The sequence below is a fragment of the Coptis chinensis genome, chromosome 1, assembly GCF_015680905.1.
Source record: "Coptis chinensis isolate HL-2020 chromosome 1, ASM1568090v1, whole genome shotgun sequence".
In the NCBI taxonomy this organism is placed as follows: Eukaryota; Viridiplantae; Streptophyta; class Magnoliopsida; order Ranunculales; family Ranunculaceae; genus Coptis; species Coptis chinensis.
In genome coordinates, this window is record NC_141456.1 from 11,720,401 (window position 1) to 11,739,952 (window position 19,552).

Sequence of the window (19,552 nt, forward strand, 5' to 3'; positions counted from 1 at the left end):
CACTTGCTTGACAATTGAAATCTAATAGCCAATATTGAAAGCTCTACACAAGATAATTTCCATGCAGTGTTCCACTGTTCCCCATCTTGAAGTAGTCCACAATTAAACTTGTAGTTCACGCCATGGTAAAATGTACTCCAAGACTTTACGGTTAATTGGGCATGAATTGTATGGTAATCTATTGGCTGTGTAGTCCTTGTAGATGGGAAACTACAACCTCGTAACCTTACTAAGTGGAGGGAATCTATAATGTTCTTTCACTACTCTTTGGAAATTAACTAATTTATCTTTTACCGCTCCATAAAAAATAAACCAAAACAAACAAACAAACAAAAACAAAAAACACATTTTTTTTTAAACACCATGGTATAAAGAGTTGTGTAGCGCCTTATGGGAAAGTTCATATTCGACTCATTGCAAAAGGAGATGGTCTCGCTTGTACTACCTATTGAAAGAGTAACAAAGAAAAGTAGAGCAAGATAGTTATACCAAATTTGAGATCTCGAAACACAATATGTGAAAGGTAAAAATAAAAATAAAAGGGAGCTCTGGTACTCCTCTTCTTCACCAAAGACTGAATAGAAGATTTAGCACAATCAAACACTTTCTCTTGAAGTTTCACTCAAACCCTTTCTAGATGTACATTATCTTCTTTTCTTGTTTGATTTGTAAAAATAACGAAATGTTCTTCATATGTATGTTTTAGCTCCAGTAAATCCATAAGTTAATCAGCAGAATAACCAAACCAAAAGGTAAAGAAAACTATACCAGAACTACCTATGGTTACTCCAAATTTCAACATATTACATTAAAATAATTGAATTATAATATTATACACAATCCAATCATCAACACAGTAGAAGAAACTAGACAGATCATAGATATTAAAGTACGTTAAGAAACATTACTAACTTTTATACCTTCAATCTCAGCCCGCGCTTGCCAATTTCACTGGGATCACCGTAACATATATCAACTATCCTGGAAACTTCATATTCTCCGGATGGAATTTTTTGGTCACCATGCGAATCTATCTTGGTATTACCAGCCCTTGAACTTGACTTCCGTGTTTTTTCTGCAGTACCAACCGCGTATCTCTTGCAAAGCTTTTCCCATTCTTTCAGTAAGTCGAGGAAATCTTCAGCGGATTCATTCCTGATCTGTTGAAACAACCGCAACATCATATATATTTTTTCACTATCTATACACATACATTTTCCACAACCTCATGCCGAAAAGGCATATTGCCTGTACTCCAGGATGATTCAATCTTAAACTTTCACAGGCAGACTTATTCAAATCAAGGGCCCATCTCTACAAAACAGAAGGAAACATGTAAGAGCCACCACAAAAATTCATAGCTCATAGCCTCATACAACACTAAATCTGTTAGGAAGGTTACAGCAGAAGTTTAACATTACCGTCACGAGATTTAAGGGACAGATTTTTGCACCAAGGCACAATCCAGTAGACATTCCACCGCAGCCAGAGTAAAGATCTAATAGAGAGATCTCAGACTTCGCAGGTTTACAACTAGGTATATTTATCAAGTCAGGGTTAGCACCATGCATATCCGTTTCCTGAATGACACTTGACGAGGACGAATCACTGCTCTCTGCAGAATTATCTGAAACAATAAAAGGTTAAATTGAACCCCGAAAAAGAGTAAAAAACCAAGGGATTTTAAAAACTTTATTGAAGGGACATCAAAAAGAATAAGATCCTAAAGCAGCATATTCAAAATGGAATGTCTTGAGTAGATCCAAGGGTGAGAAGATCAAGCTCACCAGCAATTACCTTTGACTCATCTCCATAGGGACCCTATGAATACGTGTGATTGACCGTTTTCTAAGGAGGTGTGGAGCAAGGTTAAGAAAGTAATAGGAATGGGTGGATGTGTTAAGGACTCGACCACTGAATGGTATGGTATCTTCCGGAAATGCAGGATGAACACCACAAAGAGCTTAAGTGTGGAGAACCTTTTGTGGCAGCTACAATACATGAGATCTGGGCAGAAAGGGACAAGTATACAACTCAGGAACTTTGTAACAAGATTGTTAATGATATGCAGCTGTATCTTCAGAGGAGGTTAGTAGAGGCTGAAGACTCTATTGAATTGAGAGTGCTAATGTCAAGGTTGAACATTGAAGTGAGATTCGAGTCTAAGCATGCTACATGGATCAAATGGCTCAATCCAGCAGAAGACGTGATTATGTTGAACACTGATGGAGCAGTAGGTGAGTACAATGGCTTTGGGGGGGTGTTCAGGGATTGGCAAGGTAATGTAGAAATGGCGTTTACTGGTTCATCCCAGAGTAAATCAGTGATTGGCCAAGAACTCAGCCATTGATAGAGGGTACAAGAAAATTACTGTGTGTTCTGACTCACTCAGAGCAGTCAACATTTTGAATGGGAAGGAAAGAGCACCATGGTACTGTGACAATATTGTTAAGTTTTGAGGAGCTAGATGTAAACCATATTTTGCAGGAAGGTAATCAGGTGGCGGACTACCTTTCTAAATTATGTAAGACTTGGGATGAAAGTATCTCTTTCTTTCTGCCACCATTAGATAGCAGAGCTACAGCTCTGGTAGAGATGGATAGGGTGGGAACCATGTACTTGAGAAGGTAATCAATACAGGTTGAGGTCTGCCAAAACCTCTAACTTCTTCAAAAAAAAAACTCTAAAAACACATTTGTAGAAACAATAGACATTCTCCAAACACAGTTTATCAGATTCTCTCTATTTTAGTTATGTGAAAATTTCATGATATCAAAAGAACCTACAAGTACAATCAAAAAAAAAACCAATGACAATAATTGTCACCCATAGACATTGATGTCAACATCTTGGGTGCATGTAGTAGGTGTCCCCCTGATGGTCACGTACGACCTAGATATGATTTTGGAACCTAATTCCGAAATCTATATCGATTTTAGGGTTCGACAACCTTGTTCCTCACGAGGAACACGAACTCTCACACAAGAATTCAATTGAGAAAACCTTTCTCTAACACTCAAACTTCCTTATTCATCAACACTTGAGATTATGTGGCTTAGAATGAGTAACCATTTTCAGGCCAAGCTTCTGAACAGTAGCAGATGACACCAAGTTCGCAGACTGGTGTGAATAATGAAAAAAATAGAAAGTGTGGGGCAAATAGATATTTAAAGGAGAAAACAGATCAAGAAAATAAAAACACTTACCAGAATGAAGGAACAGAAACTAGTTGGTGGTGCTGACTTTGGCAAACAAAGATTTCCCTTTGTTCTTCTCTTCTTTTCTGATTTTCTTTTGGTAATATGGCAAATCGAGTTTGTGGCAGCGAAAGATAACTTGAGGATGGAGTTGTGAATTCCGGAAGCAAATTTGTGGTGGCACTGATAGGATTCTTAACTAAAATTGATAAAGAACCCTAATTAATCTGTTGGTTGGAGATAAACCACCTAATTGATCCTTTGATAGGAGACCAAAACCATCTAAACTTTCTTATTAAAATTGATTGATGAAAACAGAATTACATCTTAGTTCTTTTATATAAGCAACTAAATTAACAAGTTCTAATCAAAATAGAAGTCTAAAGTCTATTACTATCTGTAGGACTACTTAGTATAGGTTTCCAATCCGATACCTATTGATGCACTAGTGCAAATATAGTTATGAACGTGACACCGAAGAATCACCAACTGCAACCTATCTGGAACATTACCAGCATTTAGACTGCCTAGAGCTCCTTAAAGAAAGTTGCTTGCTATAATTCTATATCAAATAATCCTCTCCTAGCCTCCTAGGCATTAGGTTCCATTAGCGAAAACTATCACTAATAACATGTTACAAAATTCTCCCATTCTGATTACTCGAGATGGCATTAAGATAAACAAACTAAACTTTGAGAGGCCTATCAGCACACCACCTATCTTCCCAAAAAAGGACACAAGCCTGCTTTGCTGCTTTGAAGATAATATGCTCCTCCATAAGCTTCTTACAGTTCAGAATCCATCACCACAATGAACATCCACAAATTTAGTGACCTTTCTAGAAAAACATCCAATTGGTTCCACACCATATTGAGCTCTAATAATTTCTTTCCAGAATGCACTTCCCCTCTTCCAAAACACCAAATCCATTTGCAAAGCAGACTCATTAACCTCCTTAATGCGCCTAAAACAAGGCCTTAGAAAATTTTAAGGCGTACAAACTGAATCCCAAGATATAAGAAGATAATGGTAAGCCTGAGTCACACCCCCCCCCCAGGCATGATCTTCTCCAACAGATTGGCAACGCTGATTGGAAATGTGAATAAGGAAATAAAGTAAATAGGAAGACTAGATAGAGTACATTTCATGAGCACAATTGTACCCCCATTAGAAAGATAGTTTATCTTCCACAAGGACAGCCTTTTTGGGAACCTGTTAACCACACAGGGACATAACAGTTTAACTTATACAGAACAGGCACCTTACAGCCAAAGTAGTCAGCATAGCATGTCTCATTAGGTGCCATATTTACCCCGCACACTATATTCTTACAGTCTTACTGATGTTAACATCCGCCCCTGCAACAGCTTGAAACCAGATGAAGATTTCTCTGTAAATTCTGCATTTGTTCCCTGCAGTGGCTAATAAAAACCAGGGTATGATTCGCATACTGTAAAGGTTTTGAGGAATCCCAAATGCAGCAGTAAAGCCAGATATGAGATTACTATCTTGGGCTTTAAGAACCAGTTTCATTAAGTGCTTCAGCAACAAGAACAAATAGATGAGGAGAAAGAGGGTACACCTTAGAACTCTGAAAATGGCAGTAAGGAGAACTATTAACTAAGATAGAGTGAGCAGTGGAGAAAGAAGCTTTTATCTACCAGTGCCACCAATAACCCAAGCAAAATCTAACCAATATATGGTCCAGAGGTTGCTATACTATCGAATGCTATAGAAAAATATATATCGCAAACTAACCAAGGGGTTTCTTTTGCGATCACCACTTCCCCAAGAATCTGCCTCCCTTAAGTCTTCAAAAGCTAACCCTTGGTACTGTGATACAATTGAGGTGACCACGTGCTTTAGCCTAAGAGTGAGGGTTTTTGACCTTCGTAATGATCTTATATACACCACCAAGCAAATTAATAGGACAAAAGTCAGACATGCATGTAGCACCATCGCCTTTTGGAATCAAATAAAATATGTTGCTGAGTCTCCAACAAAGAAATCTATTGTCCTGCAATCCTTTAATCACATAAAATCATATCTGCTTTGACAAAAGACCACTATTTCATGTAAACCAACAATCTCTTTACAATCGTCAAAATCTTATTTAACTTCTTGCCTTTTATCATCTGTGTGCTACCCCACGGAGAGGAACGAATAGATGTGCATCTGTGAGGGAACATGAATGAAGATTGAGTGCGGGAGAAGAAGGTTAAGAGGAGAAGAAAACAACGATAATGTTAAGAAAGCGTGAAGGGGAAAAGTACGAGAAAAATCCCGGTTCCACATGGCGTTAATGCCAAAGATATTTTATTTTATGTTTTGCAATACACAGTACAGTAAAAAAGAAATCAGTACACTCGAGATGGAAAACAATAAACAAAAAGATACATGTAATCATAACTTTGATTGAGACCCTTAATTAATTTAAGTCTGACTTATAAATACCTACAGTAATCCAATCCTAATCATCCGGGATACCATACAATTAGTGTATTTTTAGGTTCCACATTCAATGTCTAATCACAGTTCAAGAGGCTGTCAGTTTTTCTGATTAGAAATCTGATTTATCTTAACTTCTTAAGTAAACAGTTTTTAAGCATACTATCTAGTGTACTAACAATATGAAAACAAGTTGATTTATTGGAGTTCATATTAGTCACATGTTTAGATAATTATAACGATCATGACATTCAGTCTCTAAATTTGTCAGGTGATGATCATAAGTAATATCTGACTGGAATATGCAAATATATAACACTTTGCATGTAATCAGCTCTCCAGCTGCTGTAACTAGTTAAAGCGACAACAGGCTTACCAGTCACCATAGTATGAAACGTTGAATACTCCACTGAATACTTGATGTCATAATAGAAGTCACATGATGCAATAGATTTTGATTTTGATTTCGATTTCAAATCTACCTGCCAAAGAAAAACTTAATTACTAACAAATCCAATAAACTATATACGATCCAAACACAAATGAACAATGTTGTCTTGTAAAGCCATCTAAAAGATACTTAAAAAGTGTCACTAAGGTGTTCAACAAATAAAGTGCCAGACTATGATATTAGCTAGCAAGTAAGCTCAAGATTGAAGAGTACATTAGGTGCTACGTGAATGACGAAACAATGCAATCCAACACGTTGTCATTCAGTAAATCTGAGAAGAATAAACGCTTCTTGTCATGGGTATCTGCTTGTTCAATGTTCATTCATAACCTGAAACACAGGAAAAAAGGGTGAGCATGACGTACTACAATTAAAATTTTAAAATAAATAAAAATTGAAGACAAAGTCAAATCGAATGTACAAGTATTCTTACAGTGTCTCCAGCTCTAAAAAACCATTGGACCCTACAGTAATCTTCTCCATCCACGGTCTTAAAAAACTCTAAGATTTTTCCAACAAACTTTTGTCCTCCTTCTTCACCCTAATAATTATTTTTATTATTTTTAATTAAAATAATTTGCTACAACTTTTCACATGGAAATTATATACGCACTATCTCCCCATTAGAGACTTTCTCCCGTCCAAAAATTTTACATATTATAACTGATATTTCAAAACTTGAAACATGGACACAAGGGTCAATATGTCAATATATTTCGGAATTATGTTTAAACATTTGCCGATATTGAACGGGAAAGAGAAGGAAGAGGACAAAGGACACATGTCATAGATTGGATGGGTCAAAGCTAAATCAGGATACTATATAAAAACTGGAAGAGCAAGAGAAGATTCATTAGTTGATTATCAGAAAAATCATTACAAAGAGGAGAGAGAAATTGTAAACTTTTATTGCCAATCAATAAAACATAGATTCAATTCATCTTCTTTCTTTATTATGTTCATTGATAAGATTGTGTGATCTTAGAACATTTGAGAGAAAGTGTTCTTAAACATCACATTGGCGCCGCCTGTGCATCGAGAACAAGAAAATTTGAAGTTTTCTTCTTCTTCGATTTAGAATCCATAGTTTTGTTCTAGTGAAGGAAGGTGAGTAATATAGTGAGTATTGAATCATAATGGCTCCAAGGAAGAAAACAAACATCAAACGAGTGGATAACGATAATCAATCGCAAACAAGAAATACAAGAGCTTCCGTGAGTCGGTGATACTAGGAGGAGAACATGGAAGGTGACACTTCAATTCAAGAAATTTTGAAAAGGTTGAGGGAAGTGGAACAGCAAAATGCGATATTGCTAAAAGAGAACCAAGAGATGAAGAAGGGAGGTCCGAGTGTGGTTGTAAAGGATATCTAGGGAGACGAGGAAGAGGAATGTAGTTCAAAATCAAGTAGTCATTTTGCAGAAAAAGCATCGGAAAAGACATGAAAGAACTATAGAAGCTTCGTCGATACTTGAAATGCCGATACTATAACCCATCACTAAAGAGATGATACAGGGGATGATGCAAAACCAGCTTCTTGAAAAGACTTCTGCTTTGATAAGGAAACTGGCAGACGATGTCAGTAGAAATCCGATACATCAAAGCGTCGAGATGATGCCCATTCCACCAAAGTTCAAACTTCCGAAGTTCACCCAATATGATGGGACGTCAGATCCAATTGACCATCTATTCGGATATCGACATCAGTTTTCGATATACAAAGGTACAACTTATCTGGATTCATTATTATGTAAATCTTTTTCTGCAAGCCTAAAGAGGAAAGCGTTGAAGTGGTTCTGTTCTCTACCGGAAGGGTCGATATCATGTTATTGGGAGATTGAAGAGAAGTTTTTGTTGAATTATGGTCATCAGCGAGTAAAACCGAAGCAGGTGTCAATCTTGTTCTAGCTTAAGCAAGGAAAGAAGGAATTTTTAAAAACTTTCTTATCTCGGTTCAAGGCGGAGGCATAGTTAGTAGAGCATTTAGATCAATCGGAAATGACAGCAATAATGGCGTTTCAGACAGGACTTATTCCAGGTTCTGACATGCACAAGTATATGCTTCGGAAGTAGATCAAAACTCTGAGAAAGTTGTATGATAAGACTGAAAAAGATGTGCAAGTTGAGGAGGGAATTATGGCAGCATCGAATCAGTCAGTATTACAGGTATCGGAATCAAGTAAGTTTACTAAAGAGGATAACTACAATAAGTCTGATAAGAGGAAGACGGTAGATTCTTATGCAAAGGTGGAGAACCAACCATCACAGAAAAAGAGGTTTGAAAGGTCGCTGAAAGAAGAATTAGACCCCCCCAGCAATTATATCACCATTAATACAACAATGGAGGATATCTTAAGGAGGGTAGGAAAAGAACCTTATTTCCAACATCCGATCCACAAGCTTAGAGAAATAGTAGATAAACCTTTCTGTAATTTCCATAAGGTGAAAAATCATGAAACCAGTCAATGTTTACAGTTGCTCAGAGAGGTAGACAGATTAATGCGAGATGGGAAGCTTCACAAGTTTAGAGTAGATGCTTGGCCAGAAGTAACAGCTATGGTGAATGATAAGCCTTTAGGAGTGATCAACATGATTTACAAAGGAGTTATCCCACAAAAGAAGATTATAAGGGATAAAATTAGAAAGATATCGACAGTGAAGGAAGTGCTAGAGGTGAACATAGAGCCGATGCCAGTTAACCCATCATTAGTAGCAGCAAGCATACCTGGAGCTATTATGTTTGTTCCTGATGATTTGTCAAAGGTGATGTTACCTCATGATAATGCATTGTTAATTACATTAAGGATATCTGGCTATGATGTGTAGAAAGTATTGGTGGATTGCGGAAGTTCGGTCAATATTCTATTTTGGAAAGCATATACAGGTATCGGATTTGATGAGTCGCATCTGAAGGAACTACAATTTAATTTGTATGGCTTCAATGGAACTTCAACTAGACCAGCTGGAGAAATAAAATTTCCAGTAAGGGCAGGTCCACAAACAATAATGACTAAGTTTATAGTCATCAAGCATCACTCGGATCATAATGTTATATTGGGAAGAAAATGGATACATGCTATAAGAGCGGTTCCAAGACTTTTTTATCGAGTTATCGATTCGACTATTTTATTTGGACCACATGAGATACGAGGTGATCAGTCAGAATCTGAGAAATGCAATTTTGTTACTGTGAATGGTATGATGAAAGAGAAGAAAATAGATACTGGGGGCGTCTTGAAAGACACCAAATAGCAATTAGCAGAAGATTTATCTCTAAAATCCGATACCATGAAGCATCAGTAGGATTTTAGATTTACATTAGAGCTGAAGACAGAGATGGAAGTAGTTCCAAGCAAAATGATGGAGGAGGTACAAAAAGTTAATATCGGTCAGAATGATGAAAGTTGTTTCACTTTTATCGGAACAGAGCTGAGTACGGGGGTCAGACAAGATTTAGTAGATTTCTTAAGGACAAATAAAGATATATTCGCTTGGTCGATGGCAGATCCTCCGGGTATTGACCCTCTTATATGTTCTCATAAGTTGAATATGCGAGAAGAAGCAATTCCTATGCATCAGAAGCATATGAAGGTTTGGCCGATATATGCAGAAGCGGTGCAAAATGAGATAAAAAAGATGTTAGAATGTGGAATCATCAAGAAAATCGATAACTCAGAATGGGTGGCAAATATTGTTGTCATCCCAAAAAAGAATGGCAAGGTTAGGATTTGTGTGGATTTTACTGATGTTAACAAAGAGTGTCCGAAAGATTATTATCCGATACCCAGGATTGATGAATTGGTCGATAGAACAACTGGTTTTGAGTTGCTGAGTTTTTGTGATGGGCATTCAGGATATTTTCAAGTTGTCATGGTAGTTTTAGATCAGTTAAAAACAGCGTTCGTTGTGGAAGGAGGTCTTTACTGTTTTGTTTGAATGCCGTTTGGTCTAAAAAATGCTGGAGCAACATATCAGCGGTTGGTGGAGAAAATGTTTAGGCATTTGATTAAACAGGTTGTGGAAGTCTATTTTGATGATATAGTAATCAAATCGAAAAAAGCAGAAGATCATGTTAAAGACCTCAATACAGTGTTTCGGATATTCAGACAATTTAATATGAAGCTCAACCCAAAGAAATGTACTTTTGGGGTCAGTTTAGGGAAATTTCTTGGGTATATAGTCACAAAAAGAGGAATAGATGTGAATCCATACCAAATTCGAGCTATTCAGCAAATGCCTTCTCCGAGTACTAGGAAGGAAGATACTGAAAGGCGGCGGGAAGAATGCGCGCTTTAAATAGGTTCATATCAAGAACTTCTGACCGATGCAAACCTTTATTCAAATTGCTGAAGGAGGATACAAAGTTCATATGGGAGGAAGAATGTGAAGAGGCTTTCTCAAATTTAAAGAAGTATCTCCAAGAAGTGCCAACTTTGATAAAGCCGGAGGAAGGTGATACTTTATTTTTATATTTAGCAGTATCGAATTTTACTATTAGCTCGGTATTAGTAAAAGTGGAAAAGGGGGCTGAGCGACCTGTTTATTTTCAATCTAAAACCATGCTGGAGGATGAAACTCGATATTCGATGTTGGAGAAATATGCATTAGCTATTCTTTATTCCACTCAAAGGTTGAAGCCTTATTTTCAAGCCCATTCAGTCATTGTTATGACAAATCTTCCGTTAAAACATACTTTAGCCAAAACAACCAAGTCAGGGAGAATGGCAAAATGGTCAGTTCTTATAGATGAATTTGGAATTGAGTATCGGAATAGAGTTTTAGAAAAGAGCCAAGTGTTAGCGGATTTTTTAGCAGATTTTCCCGCTGAAGATGAAAATTGGGATATTGAAGAAGATAGTGGTTTACAGTTAAAAGAACCTGATGATGTGATGGATGAGGATGATCCATGGGCTGGTACAAATGGGTGGAGACTTTTTGTCCATGGGTCATCAGGTCAAAAGGGATGTGGTATCGGAGCGGTTCTGATAACACCAGACAATCAGAGATTGGAATCAGCAGTTACCTTAGGATTCCACGTGTCTAATAACGAAGCAGAATATGAGACATTGATTACAGAATTGGCCACTTATCTGTTTTAATGTCTCTTCTTTGCTTGAAGAGAAGCAAAGTGCTATTTGGGAGTGGTGTGATAAGCACCCAAAACTGTATTATAAAAACCCGTAGAGACGTAACATTTTGCTCAATTTTGTGCTTAATAATCATGAAATAATCGCATCTTCGTGCTTTTTGCTTTTTGCAGGTTGGAGCAACTAATGTAAAAATTATGATAAAGCCAGCATTTAAGTACGGAATAGGGAGTAAACACACGCCTTCTGATCAAGCCCATGTGAAGCCCAACAAATCCGGACTAAAGCCCAAAGACTCAAATAGTACGTAATCCAAATATAAACGGATTACGCGAAGCGTCAAACTTCCAAACTCATATCTCTTGAACCCGGACTCGAATCACGACGAATGAGCCGCTTCGACGATCATCACACGAAACTCTACGATAAGCGGAAGTTGTAAAAATGCCAAAAGACCGAACCGCCACTAGACATTGCACATGGACCCACTAGGTGGGCCCACAAGATTTGATTAGTCATCATGCAAGTCAAGACAAAGGTGCAAATAATTGGTGCAAATTTGACACCTTGCATGAAGTTAATGAGTTGGTTGGATTTAGGTGATGATTATCTAAAAAAATAAAAGGTGTCAAATGGGGGTTAGTTGTGGATAAGAGAAAAATAAATGAGAGGAGAGTGTTTCACGTGGGAGAAGAGAAAAAGACTCTCTTATGTAAAGGGGGGCTGATTTGGGGAGTTAGCTAGCTTTTACTTCCTTGACTTTTATTTTCTTTTACATTGCTTGACTTTACTTTTTGTTTTTTTAGTTTTTGTTGTTTTGAGAGAAAAGCTTGTAACATGTTAATGGGGAACTCTCTCTAGTTTTTAATAAACTCTTCTTCATTTAGGTAAACAGGTTGTAGTTTCTTGTTTCATTCTCTTTCTCTTTCATTTTACATATCTTCTTGTAGTTTAATTCAATCCTAGGATCATGAGCTAAAACTCTCCCAAGTGGAGGGTTAAGGATGCTCATGTGAGGATCAGGCTACAAATTTAGGATTCCAGAATCACTACTTAAAGACTTAGGTTATATTTTTCATCCTATCCCCAAATAACAGAGATTGACCAATATCTGATCAACTATTGTAAAATAGAACTAGGAGTTGGAATGATATTTCAGAGATGAAATATCATTTCAATTCCACATGCTAACATGATATGTTTAGAGATAGGTATATTGTGTTAGGGATTTGAGATGGTAGTGACCTGTTTCTAAAAGACTTGCAGCTAGGCTTTGCATGAGTCGGATTAATCCTTCATTATCCTTCTCTCTTTTATTTAACTATAAAACAAACTTACAAATTTTAGATAATTTGTGTAGCAAAAATCTATCTATCAAATCCTTCTCACTTAGTTCTCCAAGGTGTAGATTTCAGTTGTGATAATTTAGATTCTTGTCTTAGGAGTTGGACCGAAATCCCTACTCGAACTAGGAAAAAAAAAAAAAAAAAAAAACAGTGAGTAAGGAAATATTGAGTTTTAGCACGTAGTAAGTAAATTTCTAAAAACACTGAAAAGTGCTAATGGAAGGTTCTAACTAGCAGTTTCAGCAAGCTTTGCCTGTCTACACCGATGTGCAAATACATGAGCAGGCAAAGTTCACTCAAGAGCTGAAGCAAAATGAGGAACCTATCTGGGAAAGAAAAACCATAGAAACGGTGGAGAAAATTAATATTAGTACAGGAGAAAGTGAGCGTCATACGTTCATTGGTATAGAGATGGAGGAAAGCATAAGAAATGAGTTGATGGGATTGTTGAAAGAAAATCAGGATGTTTTCTCATAGTCGATGTTGGACCTCACCGGTATCAATCTAGATGTTTGTTCACACAAGTTGAATATGGAAGAAAATGCAATTCCTATGCACCAAAAGCATCGGAAAGTGAGACCGATGTATGAAGAAGCAGTGCAAGTCGAGATACAGAAGATGTTAGAAAATGGCATAATCAGAGAAGTGAAGCATTCTCAATGGGTAGCAAACATCGTGGTAGTACCGAAGAAAGATTGTAGAGTTCGAATATGTGTCGACTTTACCGATGTAAATAAAAAGTGTCTAAAGGATCATTATCCCATGCCTAGGATTGATGAGTTGGTCGATCGAACTGCTAGTTTCGAGTTGATTAGTTTTTGCGATGGGTATCCGGTTATTTTCAGATTCTAATGGTTATTGTGGAGCAGCTAAAAACGGCGTTCATCGTAAATGGAGGGATATACTGTTTTATCAGAATGTCATTTGGGTTGAAGAATGCAGGAGCCACTTATCAAAGACTAGTAGAGAAGATGTTTAAAAAAACTCATCAAACGAGTTGTCGAGGTCTATATAGATGATATGGTCATCAAGTCAATGAAAGTTGTAGATCATGTAAAGGACCTCGACACCGTATTCAAGATTTTGTGAGAGTTTAATATGAAGCTTAATCCTGAAAAATGTACCTTCAGGGTCAGTTCGGGCAAGTTTTTGGGCTACATCGTTACGAAGCGGGGTATCGATGCCAATCCTGATCAAATACGAGCACTTCAGCAAATGCGAACTCCTACTACCAGAAAGCAGATACAAAGGTTGACGGGAAGAATAGCTGCGCTCAATAGATTTATCTCCAGAACTTCGGATCGATGTAAGCCGCTTTTTAAATTGCTTAAAAAGAATGTTAAATTCTGTTGGAGTGAGGAATGTGAAGAAGCATTCTCTGAATTAAAGAAATATCTGCAAGAAATGTCAACACTTACAAAACCAGATAAGGGAGAAAGTTTGCTCCTTTATTTGGCTGTATCAGATTTTGCTATAAGCTCTGTCCTTGAAAAAGTAGAAAATGGATTGGAAAGGCCGGTATATTTTCATAGCAAAACGATACTTGAGGCGGAGACTCGATACTCTATTTTGGAGAAATATGCTTTGGCACTTTTATTTTCATTGCAGAGGTTGAAGCCATATTTTCAAGCACATTCTGTGATAGTGATGACGAATTTACCGTTAAAGCAAACTCTAGCAAAAACTACTAAGTCAGGAAAGATGTCTAAATGGTCGGTGCTAATAAATGAATTTGGAGTGGAATATCGAAATCGAGTATCAGAGAAAAGTCGGGTATTGGCCGATTTTCTGGCAGATTTTCCATCTGAGGATGCTAGTTGGGGTATGGAAGAAGAGGAGTTCTCAATGCTCCAAGAGCTTGAAGATGTTATCGATGCAGATGATCCATGGGCAGGTACTAATGGTTGGAGATTATTTGTCGATGGATCATCTGGAGGTAAGGGGTGTGGCATCGAGGTGGTGCTGGTTACTCCTAAAAATCAAAGACTCGAAACGACAATAACATTGGGTTTCCATGCATCTAATAATGAGGCTGAGTATGAAGCTTTACTAGTTGGTCTCGAGATGGCTAGGTCTCTCAATATAAAAGAGTTGTCAATCTTCAGTGTTTCGATGCTCGTGGTCAGCCTAGATCAATGGAGGATATTTGACAAAATGTGAAAACATGGTGGATTATTTGAGCTTCATAAAACCTAAGTTGAGGAATTTCAATAAGATAAAGCTCCAGCATCTCAATTGAAATGAGAATAGACATGCTGATGCTCTGGCTTATGTTTCAGCGATGCTGGAAAACACAGAGGGTCACACTCTACATATCGGAGTTCAATAGAGGCCAAGCATCGACATCGGCGATTCAGAAGTTATGAAAATTGACACACTGGGGGCGTCATGGATGAAAGCATATATCTCATACTTATCTGAGGGCAAAGTGGTGGAGGACAAAAATGAGGCCAGAAGAATCAAATCTGGTGCCCAAAGATATGTATTGATTGATAATGAGTTATATCGAAAGAATCTTGGAGGTCCACATTTGAAATGCATATCGTTTGAGGAAGCGTAACTAATCATTGTCAAGCTTCACGAAGGCGAATGTGGAAACCACTCAACTGGTAGATTGTTGGCCAATAAAATTACGAGGCAAAGATATTTTTGGCCTCAAATGCGAAGAGACTGTCTTCGATATGCGAAAAAGTGTGTACAGTGCCAAATTCATGGGAAAACCATACATGTTCCAGCTGAAGAAGAGTTACATTGTGTCTCAAACCCATGGCCTTTTACTCTATGGGGTATGGATATTGTCGGTCCACTAACACCAGGGAGAGGCAAAAGAAGGTTCATATTGGCAGTCACAGACTATTTTACAAAGTGGGTAGAAGCCATCGCTTTGCAGCATATCAAAGAACAGGATGTCATAAACTTCCTTTTTGAACGAGTCGTATGTCGATATGGATTGCCTTATGCCATTATATCAGATAATGGCCTGCAGTTCGAGGGAGAAAAGGTGAAAGCTTTCTTAGAATCTTACAAGGTAAAGCATTTCACATCTGTGCCATACTATGCTCAGGGTAACGAGCAAGCTGAGATAACAAATAAAACCATTATAAGATGTGAAATGGTCTTTGGGTGGATGAGCTGAACAACATTTTATGGGCTTATAGAACGACACCTCGAACAGCCATAGGTGAATCACCTTTTACTTTGGCTTATGGCATGGAAGTAGTAACTCCATCTGAAATGGTGGTGTCGACATCCAGAACAAAAATGATAGTAAATGGTTGAAATGATAAAGGAATGGCTTCAGAAGTTCTAAATCTCGAGGAAACAAGGGATCAAGCAAGGGTAAAGCTCGGCACCTATCATAGGCAGCTCAGAAAAGCTTTTAATAAGAAAGTAAGAGAAAGACATTTTCAGGAAGGTGATTTGGTCTTGAAAGTAGTCACTCAAGCTACTAAAGAAAAAGGGGCTGGCAAACTAGCAGCAAGCTGGGAGGGGCCTTACATCATTCACAAGGTCGGAATCAATGGAGCTTACTACTTAAAAACGACTGAAGGTGTAATATTACCAAAGCCTCAAAATGTAAGCAATTTGAAAGCATTATATCAATAAAGAATATTTCAAGTAGCATGGTGTATTTTTCTTAATCAAGGTTATACATTCAATAAAGATATTGTCATTCTCAAAATCAATATTTATACATATATAGTAGATCTCTGTATCTCTAGAATTATTTGATTGATAATAGGTCAAACAAAAATCCGGCCTGGTGATTTGTAGATCCTCATCTCGATACCAGGTCAAACAAAATCCTGGTGATCTGTAGATCCTCATCTCGATACCAGGTCAAACAAAATCCTGGTGATCTGTAGATCCTCATCTCGATACCAGGTCAAACAAAAAATCCTGTTCTTGGCAGAAATGTGAGTTCAGGTTAATAAAATCCAGTTCTTGGCAGCAATGTCGAGTTCGGGTAAAAAAATCCTGTTCTTGGCAGCAATGCGAGTTCAGGTCAATAAAATCCAGTTTGCAGCAATGTTAAATTCGGGTAAAAAAATTTGTTCTTGGCAGCAATGCGAGTTCAGGTCAATAAAATCCAGGTCTTGGTAGCAATGTCGAGTTTGTGTCAAAAAATCCTGTTCTTGGCAAAAATGCGAGTTCAGGTCAATAAAATCCAATTCTTGGCAGCAATGTCGAGTTCGGATAAAAAAAATCTTGTTCTTGGCAGTAATGCGAGTTCAGGTCAATAAAATCCAGTTCTTGGCAGCAATATCGAGTTCGGGTAAAAAAATCCTATTCTGGGCAGCAATGTGAGTTCAACTCAATAAATCCATCTCTGAGCAACAGTGTGAACTCAGATCAAGATCGTGGTGACAGAAAATATGAAATATGTGGTATGGAGTGGTCGATACTAGATTACAGAATAAGGAGAAAGTAAGGTATGTCTTTATAAGTAATATTTTAATAAAATGTCGATGTCAATGTCGAATGTCGACATTGATGTTTATTTATGGATACAATGTCAAAGCACAAAACATGTATTAATAATTAAGGATGACAGTGGACGATATAGTGAAATAATATTTCATTAAAAAGGGGAAAAAGCGTAGGCTTAACAGCCTATTATAAGTTGAAATAAAAACTTAAAATATAGATAACAAGACTAATCATCATCTTCATCATTATCATTATCATCATCATCCTCATCCTCATCTTCATCTTCATCTTCAGCATCACCATCTTCACAATCATCCTCATCATCATCACAAGTGGTGGAAGACCCATTTCCATCTTTAACATAGTAATAGCAGTATGGATCTCTCAACCATTCATCATTACATTCTTCTTCTTCATTGGTTTTTTCTTCTTCTAATTCTTCTTCTATTTTGTCCTCGTCATTAGAGTAATCTGTAGTAGTCGCAGTCAGACCAGTGAGGAGGCAAATCGGGTAGAACCATAAAAATGGCTAAGATAATAAGGAAGAGGGAGATGAGAGACATGGTTTCTTGTCAATTAAAATAATGGGGATTGGTCGGTAGGGAATTTGTAAGGGATGATTCAAAATCAAATATTTAAAAGGCTTTTATAATGGAAAAAGTTTATACAAACGAGAGAATTTAATGGTGATTAGCAAGAAAATGAGAAATATTAATGGTAGGTGAGCATGAAAATGAGAAACAGTAATGAAAAAGTAGTTATTCATTGTTTGTGCGTGGGACAGTTAAAGTTTGAATTATAATTAAATAAGCCTTAATGACATGGTTTAATTCAACGAATGTTGGTGTTTGAGCCAGTTGATAGGGTTATTGTTTGTCAAAATATAAATATTTATTTTCTTTTTATCTAAAGCATGGCAAAGGGTGTAAAGGTAAGCAAAAAAGGCTGGTGATCTGTAGATTCTCATCTCGATACCAGGTCAGAAAAGTATGATTCAAAAGCAAAGGTATATATGGAGGTATATCGATGTTAAACATATATCAAGTATCGATAATATTTTTAGTTGGAGTGGTATCCAAATTCATTTTTAATTTTCAAAATCTATATTAACTATCGATATTGCTTTTAGTTGGAGTGGTGTCGAAACTTGATTTTAATTTTCAAAATATATAGTAAGTATCAATACTGCTTTTAGTTGGAGTAGTATCGAAATTTGATTTAAAAAAAATTCAAAATATATATTAAGTATCGATACTGCTTTTAGTTGGAGTGGTATCGAAACTCGATTTTAAAATTCAAAATGTATATTAAGTATCGATACTGCTTTAGTTGGAGTGGTATCGAAACTCGATTTTAATTTTCAAAATATGTACTAAGTATGAAACTCGATTTTAATGTTCAAAATATATATTAAGTATCGATACTACTGATAGTTGGAGTGGTATTGAAACTCGTTTTTAAATTTCAAAATATATATTAAATATCGATACTGTTTTTGGATGGAGTGGTATCGAAACTTGAGTAGGTGTCAAAATATACATTAAGTATAGGTATTATTTTGGTTAGAAGTGGTATCGAAAATTATAGTTTTTATTGTTCAGGGATGATAAATATCAAATGTATTGCATACAAATTGAGTTTATAACAAGCAAAAAGATCTATTTCCATAATTCAAAGGGAGTTTAAAGAGAGCTAGAGAGACAGTTAGATCATTGTATCAATATTACAATCAAGGGATATCAAAGAAATAAGATTAGTTTTGGGTGAGCTTGGCATCGAGGCACTTGCTTTCAAGAAGGGTGTTGAGGGTAGCCCGCACTTCAATTCCGTCCAAACAGCTGGGTGTACTAATGAGCGAGTCTGGATTGAAAGGTGGGGTACTCATTGTTGTATCAATAGCTTCAATAATAGGGGTGGCAGAGTCCACAACGTCTTTTTCAAAATCAGGGGCAGCACTGTCAGAAGGCATCTTGCTCTCGTCATCAGAGTCAAGGTTGTATTCGTGATAATGTTAGCGGGGAGATATGGTCTGAAACTCCTCATTGTTGTAACACAATATTTCATATGAGTATCAGCAGTGGCCAGGTCAAGTTTAGCCTTCTAAACTTCTACCTCAAGACTAGCTATTTTTGCTTCGAGATCAGTTGTTTTTGTTTTTTCTTGCTCGAGGCTCGCTGCATGGTCATCATAAGCCTTCTTAAACTTCAAGATCAACTCGTTATTTTCATCGATAAATTTCTTCATCTCGACGTTGGCAGATTTGAGCTGGGAGCAAGTGGAAGCATCCTTTTTCTTTTCTTCTTCCAGAGAATGTTGCATTCTCTCCTTATCTTGTTTCAATTTCTCATTATCTTCCCGGAGGAGGCGCAAGGTCCTCATATCATCCTCAAATTGGCCAACAGCAGCAACTTTAACTTGAAAGGAAGATAGGATTCATGAATATATTATATACATCGTGAGCAGAGTAGGATAAGAGTACGACCAAAGTTGTTTCTTTACCTTTTCAAGAGAGGAGCACAATATATGAAAATGTTCGATTGTGCCAATTTCAGCCATGGCTGATCTATCTCGAGGGAGAATAGTATTCATGAC

The 19,552-nt window shown here is 37.0% G+C and overlaps 1 protein-coding gene across 2 annotated transcripts; it reads right to left on the reverse strand.

The window, feature by feature from the left end:
* Positions 1 to 783: 783 nt before the first annotated feature.
* Positions 784 to 6,769, reverse strand: LOC147522143 (putative DNA (cytosine-5)-methyltransferase CMT1). 2 transcript variants are annotated; one of them, XM_086591512.1, is made up of 6 exons: positions 6,530 to 6,769; positions 6,310 to 6,426; positions 6,022 to 6,127; positions 1,422 to 1,627; positions 1,249 to 1,314; positions 784 to 1,160 (listed from the first exon to the last, which is right to left on the reverse strand). In XM_086591512.1, exons 3-6 carry the CDS (start codon positions 6,029 to 6,031, stop codon positions 915 to 917), a joined length of 528 nt encoding a protein of 175 aa, XP_086447638.1. In that variant the 5' UTR covers positions 6,032 to 6,127; positions 6,310 to 6,426; positions 6,530 to 6,769; the 3' UTR covers positions 784 to 914. The 2 variants fall into 2 exon arrangements, with proteins under 2 accessions (XP_086447638.1, XP_086447644.1); XM_086591518.1 differs by having other exon boundaries at positions 6,022 to 6,123; positions 6,530 to 6,739.
* Positions 6,770 to 19,552: the final 12,783 nt, after the last annotated feature.